The 8554-nt window shown below is 44.4% G+C and overlaps 1 protein-coding gene across 1 annotated transcript in view; it reads right to left on the bottom strand.

Moving 5' to 3' along the window:
* Positions 1 to 8554, bottom strand: part of Mpzl1 (myelin protein zero like 1) — a gene marked incomplete at its 5' end in the record, with an annotated part of 69213 nt that overhangs the window by 59003 nt on the left and 1656 nt on the right. Inside the window, one exon of the mRNA XM_023706322.1 lies at positions 5647 to 5857. Within this exon, the coding sequence (XP_023562090.1) occupies positions 5647 to 5857 (211 nt within the window). The remainder of the gene's footprint in view (positions 1 to 5646; positions 5858 to 8554) is intronic.

Genomic DNA, 8554 nt, shown 5'->3' with positions numbered 1-8554 from the left:
CAAAGGGTTTTCTCAGGCCCACGTTACCTCCTAAAGCTTTAAGGGAGCTGTGGCCCTGTAGCTATGGCCTCTGTGTGTAGCCACTATGTGTCAGCTGTCTTGAGCCTTAAGACTCTGCAAAGCCAGCCACGCGCACAGCTGATGCTACGGCCACAGCATGTCATGGTCATGACCCACCTACTTAGCACCAGAACACAGGTCTCTGCGGCTGAACCTCTCTTGCAGATGCCAATCTGGGTCAGCCTAGGATGCGAGTGATGGGAGCTCGGGCCCTCCCTGATCTCAATTTGTGCCCCTCCCACTCGTGGCATCCCGACACTTGGAACCAACTTTTAAATTTGCAACTTAAAAGAACTTTTCTCTTTTCCAAAACTTCTTAGAAGACAGCTTGAACATTACTTACAAGTAAACAATCTATCCGGTTGTTTCCTGCTGACAATAGGGCCACACAATGCAGTATGAGTTCTAATATGTATAATAAAGATTTGTAGACTATTATTTTGATAAGTAGTTGCTTTAATTTGAAAACTTTTAGTAGTATATACCATAAGTAATATTTGTCCTTCATAATCACTATCAATAATTACCAAATGTACAAATACACCTTGGGGTAATAATACTACTCCTTTTTACAATCAGAGCTACAGTATCTTTTGGAATAGGGCTGAAAACTTCAGTTTTAATTTTGTAAATGCCACAAACTTGGAGCAAAAGCTGATTTTCCGCAGCCTAAAGTTGCGCTTCCGCTTTTGGGGAAATCTTTTGCTTGGAAAAGATCTGCACCTCTGTGTTTGATTGAAATTCGGGCTGGTCATTGGAAACTGCAGGTTTCCCATATTGTCTATCTCTGGGTCTATTATCCAGTTCTCTGGGCCTATTCTTCAGTTTCCCTGAGAGCGTGAGGGCTGGTCATTTTTTATCAGGTTTGGACCAGCATTCATTAGCCCAATGTTTACCTTTTCCACTTCTCAGACAAAGTCCTTGAACAGTCTTGTTATTTTTATCTCTTTTTTTCCTTTTTATATTGTCTTTTTCTGCAATCTTTTCTCATATGACCCATTTTTACACACTTAAAACATTTGGTATGATTTTGTTTAAAAAAAAAAAAAAAAAAAAAAAAAGACTGTAAGGTAGCTGCCAATAAATTAGCTGGGCATGGCTCTGAGCCAGTATCTGTGCAGGCCTTAATATGTTCTTCTAACGATGCACCTTGTGCCTTTGCCTTTAAGGGACACACAGAATTTTGACATTTGGTATTCACGTTCTTAAAAGACAGTTTGTAACAATAAATCCCTCATTTCTGGTGTTCTCACTGTTTTGTGTATAGCCTCCCTTAATCAGGAGACAAAATCTACATATGGCTCCTTATTAGACTGGAGAACCTTAGCAAATGATGTTTGAGCATGTTCTAGTCTTTCCATTTTTTCTTAAGCCCTCAAGCAACAAATGCAAGTGTGCGCAATAGCCACATCATCATACTGCAACTGGGCTTGGACACCAAGCCAGGCCCCTGACCCAGTGAGCTGATCTGATGAAACGTCAACTGGGGGATTTTGTCCCCTGTCAACCCCCTCTTGAGCATCTGCTTCATCTTTTCACCAAGTTCTAAACTGCAAATAATGGTTTGGCTCTAAAATTGTGTGGCACAAAACTTCCCAATCATGAGGAATTAATCTATGTTCATTTGCTAGTCCTTGTATTAACCCAATCACATAGGTTGACTGCATACCATAGGCCATGACAGCCTGCTTTAAATCTTTAATTATCTTGAATGTTAGAGGTTGGGGTTCCCATTGCACATACCCCTGGGGAAATTGAGCATTTGGTAGGTGTTGCTGAACGACCACAGAAAAAAATACCTAAAGGGGCAGAATAAGCTTCAGGGTCCCCTTGTTGTCTTCCTTGCCTGAGATGTCACACTTTCATAAACTTTTATGGGGGCTTCCTTTTTCTCATATGAAGGAGCAGAAGGGTTAAAAGATGGTGGTAGGGGCTGAATTTTTGTGAATTGAAATGGAGGAACTACAGGGTAGAGTCCTCCATTTTATTAATCAATTTAGAAAGTTATTGTGATAATTGCCTTACCTCGGCTCGCAGCTCACATACCTCATTTTTAGTTTCCTTTTGTTCTACAGCCTCCAAACCTTCAGATCCTGAGGAGATGGCTTGTAATGCCATAAATGTCCTGTTAGGACCCAGTTTGTCAGACTCATCCCGGTCATAGAGCATCAAGAAATTTAAAGAGCCGACACTATTAGTATGCCAGGGAGCACCTTCATGTAGGGGGTTTTGAGGGGGTGCAACCTTATAATAATTATGCACCACACAGGCCCCCTGCTCTGTTTTTGTTTTTTTTGCTGTGCTAGCATCTGCATTTGAGTGAGGAAGACAGTGGTCTTAAAAAGGTCTCCTGTGCAGATTCATATTTGCGCGGAAGCTGCTCTTGAGGTTTAGCAATATCAGCATATGAAGCCAACCTTTTCAAATATTTCTTAGACTCTTCTGAGTCCCACTGCAATGACGCCAAGGCTAAGGAGATTAAACTACAAAGAGCCCACACGTGAAGAGGAATTGGGTCTCCATTTTGATGAGCAAGACAAAGCGTTCTCATAACTTGTTTCCAAACTTTTAAGTTTAAAGCAGCCTTTCCCTTAGGCTGAAACCAGTAAACATGCCTTTTTTAATAAGTGAAAATAATTCCTCAAAACTGGTTTCACCATTATATCCATTCCTTTGAGTAACGTCCGAATAAGATGGACATATTTATTTTCTACTGAAGAGGAGCTTCCCATTACTCTGAGCTTTTCCTGCTGGTCTCATCTACTCTGGACGTACTTTTCCCACGCGGTCAGGCCGCTCCTAACTTGCCCCTGGTCGTCTTCCGTGCCCCACGTTGGGCACCACTTATTGTATGCTGAGTGAGTACCAAAAGAAACAATGAGAAGACCCGAGGAACATAGCTTCAGAGGTCTCACTGAGATGAGTCTCTCTCCAAGTGAGCCCAGAGCCTCAGAAGCATCTCACATTTATTGAGGGCTAAAGGCAGGCTAAGGAATGTGCATAATTACTTTGGTAAATACAAACTATCTCTATCCACGTCCACCATTTGCCTAACACTAAGTTTATACAATGCTAAGCTGATAACATCCCAAGCAAGGGGTGAAAGAACACAAAGGGAGCCAGCAGGAGAAGCTATTATCGTCCGCCTTGAATCCCAGCTTTCTGGAATTTACAAGTGAGAGACAACAACAGTTCTCCTTGGGCTCTGTTTACTGCTCCCTGCTCCCTGCTCCCTTGAGACATTAGGCTTTTTCATATCTATATTTCTATACATTGTCTTTTCCCTTTTGACATAACATCGGTGGTCTTCCCCAGGAAGAGGTACAAGTGAAATGTGTCTTATATGGAGAATTCAAACTCTCAGGTAAAAGATACAACTTAAAATTCCAAGGCTCCCATTGGAGACACTGGCTGAATTGACAGCTTAGCGAGGATGGAAAGAAATGTAGACATTTAGCAGATAAATAAGCATTCACTAGATGAGGGGGAGAGAGCAATAATTCTGCAAAGCATGTCCCCTTAATTAAATCACATTTTAAAAACTCAGGAGGAAAGGTTAACCTTTGAAGAGATCCTATAATACACCCTTGTAAATTTCAAAACTATTCTGCACTGGATCAAGCATTCTCCATATTTAAAAAATTACTGCAAATTTTCACAGTAGATGAATCAAATTTTCTTAGAAGAGGCAACTCGGGGATGTGCTCTGTCCATTGATATGCATTATTTATTAAGTACGTGCATCCTGTCTGACACTTCCCACTAGAGTCTTGGCTCCCTATAGTACTGGATCCATAAAGCAGTGTCTGGTACCCAGTAGGCATTAATTTATTGAATGCATAAGTAGTGGGCTTATGAAAACAAATTTGCACTTAGTGAATATCCTGGAGTTGAAGTTAAAAAGAAGTGCTAGAAATATAATTACACACACACACACACACACACACACACACACCATGTATATTATTCTAAAGATTCATTTTTGTTTTTGGCTTTTGAAGTGCTGGAGACTGAACCTGGCTTTCTCATGCACTACACAAGAAGTCTCTGAGACAGATCCACTTCCCAATCTTTTTAGTTTTTAGTTTACAGCCCAGTCCCAACCAGTAAACAGGTCCTAGTACTAGGGTACACCAGCACATCTATCTATCTGGGTTTTCTTGGTTTCTTTTTACTTTTAATTTCATTTCATTAGCTCATGTGTGCAGTACATAATGTTTATACTCCTGTAGGATGCCGGTACACACACAAAACGTATTTTAATTCCTTTTTCTCTTCTCCTTCCATCTCTTTCCCCTCTGAGAAAGATCCCCCTACTTCCTATTATCCTTTCTTTTGCTCTGTCTTTGAGTTTCACACACAGAGGAGCTGTGTGATATTTAAGCAAGCTTATGTGTCCGATGAGTTCTCCTAACATTATGGTCACAAGCTCCATTCACTTACCTACAAATGACTCAAGTTTGTCTTTCTGGCAGAGCAGCACTCCACTCGCAGAGCCTCCTTCTCAGGTTCCACTTACCTCAGGGCTCTACCTCTCTGCTACTTCCTTCACACATCACCCATGCCACCCTCAACCAAGGAATCCAAGCTTTAACTCTGGGTCACATAAATCCTCTGAAATCTGTACTCTCAACTAGAGCTTCCTCCTCACTTCCAGAGCTTCAACTCAGTCGTCTTGGAAATCTCCACCTGGATGTCTCACTTCTGCTGACGTCTCTATTCCTCCATCTCACATTCTCATTTGAAAGGAAGTCCATCTTCCCAAGCCCCACTCCTACAGATCATCCTGTCCTCCTCTTGCAAGCCTACATCAAGTCAGTTTCCAAGTCCTACCAACTCTACTTCCTCACTAGCTCAAGTATCTGTTCTCTTCACATCCCAAGGCCTCCATCCAGCTCCTCTTCCCCCTCCTCTTCCTGCTTACAACACCACTCCATGATGTCTCTGGCCTCAGCCTCATGCCTTTCTAACCATCTTTCACTGAATTTCAGAGTGGCAGACCCAGCTTCTGGTCAATTGGGGTCTTGTATACTCTGATCTCCAGCCCTCTGAACTACCTGCAGGCTCATTTCCAACTCCAATGTATATGGTAAGCAGTCCTAACTTACCTTGCAACATCCTCAAGGCCTACTCCTTTCAACTAGTCCTTCTTCCAGGTCCCTGAACATCAACTTGATGCTCCTACACACTTATATCAAAAAACATAGTACTTCTCACAGTGTTTCTCCCACTGAACTGTACGTTACTGGATGTCTGAGACTGTTCTTTTTTGACTGGTCAGGTGCTTAACATTTAGAAGGTGCTTAAAGATCTCTGCAGGGGCTGGAGAGATGGCTCAGTGGTCTAAAGCACCTACTTGGAACAAGTAGATGAGTCCCTCTGAAATGAGACTGCAAGCCCCCCCTGCTGGACTCAGCAGCAGCTCCCCATCCCAGGTATATCTGCGAGACCCACAGGTCAAAGGAAACAAGGAACACAGCTGCAGGGCAAGAATCCTTCCTCCAAACACACCTGGAAATGTCACTTTCGTTTCCAACTAAACGTAAGGGGAGGGGACTGCGCCTTACTGCACAATTCCTGAAGTACCTTTTTCCACCACATAGAGCCTAATGTGTCCAGCCCGGGCAACGTCAAGAGGGTTTCTGACATCACAGATGTAGGTGCCGTTGTGTATGGACTGCATATTTTCTATGTTGATTGATGCATCCTTCTTGCTCAGATCCCCGGCCCAGCTAACTCTGTCCTTAAACAGTGGCCAATTCCCAGGGTACACTTCCCCTCGGGAGTAGTGGAAAAACTGCAATGAGAAAATGAGAACACTGGAGTTATTATCAGAGGCAAGTCTGCTGAGGAAGGTGTTTGTTTTTTGTTTTTTGTTTTTTTTTTTTTAAAAAAAAAGATTGTGCAGGAAAAGAAATGCCAGTCACACATCTCAGGATGTGGGATCTATGCCAGCAGAAATTTGGGGATCCTCAAGGTTCAACCATGCCAAGTTTCAGATGAAGAGACAGACTTGTATGTCATCTCTAAGCTTCTCAGCAGCCCACAAGTGTAATTATGACCAGCTCTAAGAAAGAGACACAAAAGCCGCTGTCCCAAGGTCCCAGGACATGGTCGACCTAGAGTCAAAACGAGGTCCACCTGACTCATCAAAGTAGATGACACCAGGACGGAGCGTGGTGAATCTGAAGGCTACGGCTGGCCGCCGAGAGCTATCAAGGCACACAGAAGCAGATCTGTCACATGTGAGCTTCAGCCCTACTCCCAGGATGCACAAAACACTCTCTTGCCTCTGCATTAGCTACTTTCTCTTCACTCTCCCCTCAAACCTGCTTTTAACAAAGAAACTCATTTCTCAAAGGGAATCTTCAAACCCAGCACCTAAGAAGTAAGGCCTGGCCGAGCGGGAGGGTGCCCGTCCTCACTCTGAGCTGTCATCCAAGCTCCTCTGCTGCAGGCCTGACAGTCCCATCCTCAGACCCAGATGGGCGATGGCAGGGTAGAAACCAGCAGGTAGACACCAGCTCCACTGGCCACTCAACTAAGAAAGCTGCTGGACACTGTGAGAGTGCTGAATATGCTGAATACCACAGTGCAATCTCGTCTATCTGCATGCTTTAGTGGCCACTGGTGTTTCGTGACCTCAGCTTCCCCTTCACGGACAGTGTCTCCTGAGATCTAGCCTTCTCACCCACTTGCACTTTATACCCAACAGTCCCTGCCTTCTAAGCTTGTCACGCCTCCTGTGTGCTTTGTCTTCTACCCACCAGTCTCCTCCTGACTGGTGGTCTCTGCTATGGCTTGAACGCCTTCCCTCCCAAATCTGCACTGAAACTTAATCCCCATGGTAACAGGGTGCAGAGGCAGGAACGAATGGGAGGTGTTCAGGTTGTGACGGTGCACAAAAGACGGTGTGCCGCCTCAGCCTTTCTTCCAAGGGATGACGCAGGGAGGGCCCTTGATAGACGTCAGACGCTTTATGCTTTCAGCCTAAGAAATGATTTCTAGTCTCAGTAAATTGCCCAGCCTGTGGCATCTTGTTTGAGCAGCACAGAATGGGCTCAGATAGCTATTTATCTCCCAATCCATAAATACCAGAGTACTCCTTCACCTTCCTTCCTGTGCAAGTCATAGCTTAGTACTGTCTGTCTACATCACAAATACTCCATTTTCTGTCACTTCTACTCAATTTCCAATAACACCACTGAGTTTTTTTTTTAAATTTATTTACTACAGGGTCTACAGGGTCTTAATATACAGATCAGACTCCTAGTGATCCTCCTGTTTACAGCCTCCCAAGAGCTGGGATTATAGGCACGCCCCACCACACCCTGTGTCAATCGCTGTCTCAGAGTGCCGCGGGGGCGGGGCCTGCACTGCACACCAGGGATCGAACCCTGGCAGCTGCACACCACTGGATTTCATGCCCTCAGCATCTTGGGCTATAGTGTCTCTCTGGCATCTGACTCTAGCTTCAAGGGAGGCTAATCAAGAGAGAGAGAGAGAGAGAGAGAGAGAGAGAGAGAGAGAGAGAGAGAGAAGCTAATCCACCTCCCATGATGCCTCAGCAATCATGGACAAGCACTCACTAAGTAATGATTATTGTGACCAGTTAGTGGATATATACCGTACATTTAGTATGACCTTGTAAGTGATCACCAGGAACTGTGAAGGGCCTGAGAGTTTTCCATGCCTGCAAACTGTCCAAGACCCCATGAAGTCTTCATTCCCTTGCAGAAGAACCACAAAGGACCTTATTACTATGACTCAGAAGGGACCCGTTTGTTCCGTTTCCTATGACTCCCAAGGCCCCAAGAAAGGCCCGAAGGGACTCAGGTAGGTGTTGTACATGCAGAGGCATTGCCTCACTGCTGAGAGCTCCAAGCTCAGAGGGCCTAAATATTTGTTTATATATTGCTCCAGATGGGCTCAAACAATCCTCCTGCTTCAACCTCCTGAATAGCTGGAGCTATAGGGGTGCACTGCCAGGGTGGTTTATAACCCAAATGCTTTATGACGGCCAAAGTCTCCCTTTCCTCTGAGTACACGTGGTATTTTCCACTGTACTGGACAGCAAGCAAGTCTGTCCACCATCCTAGAGGGAAACACTCCTTCAGTCCTTCAAAACCAGTCACTGAACAAAGGCCACAACAAAAGCAGCTAGGTCTTCTGCTTGCAAGATGTGTAGAGTTGCGAAAGACATGTGGGAAAGCACCTCTCAACAATGCTCACTCTCATGGTCACCCCACAGGGCCTTTTCCGCTACAAAAGAAGAAAACCAGACCCACAAAACCTCAGTGACCTACTCAAGGTTACAGGTTCAAACCCAGCAAGGATTTCTAAGTCTATGCTATTTCCACCATTTGATTCCCCTCATGGCTTGGCTGCTCCTTCAGTCTCTCTTCCTGGGGGTTGGGGAGATGGCTCAGTAGAATAAGCGCTTGCCTGGCAAGCACAAGAGCCTGAGTTCAATTTTTTTTTTTTTTTTTTTTTT

Source organism: Octodon degus, unplaced genomic scaffold, assembly GCF_000260255.1.
Source record: "Octodon degus isolate 3935 unplaced genomic scaffold, OctDeg1.0 scaffold00250, whole genome shotgun sequence".
Lineage (NCBI taxonomy): Eukaryota > Metazoa > Chordata > Mammalia > Rodentia > Octodontidae > Octodon > Octodon degus.
Note: the sequence above shows the minus strand (reverse complement) of the source record. Positions and strands in the feature narration are given on the sequence as shown.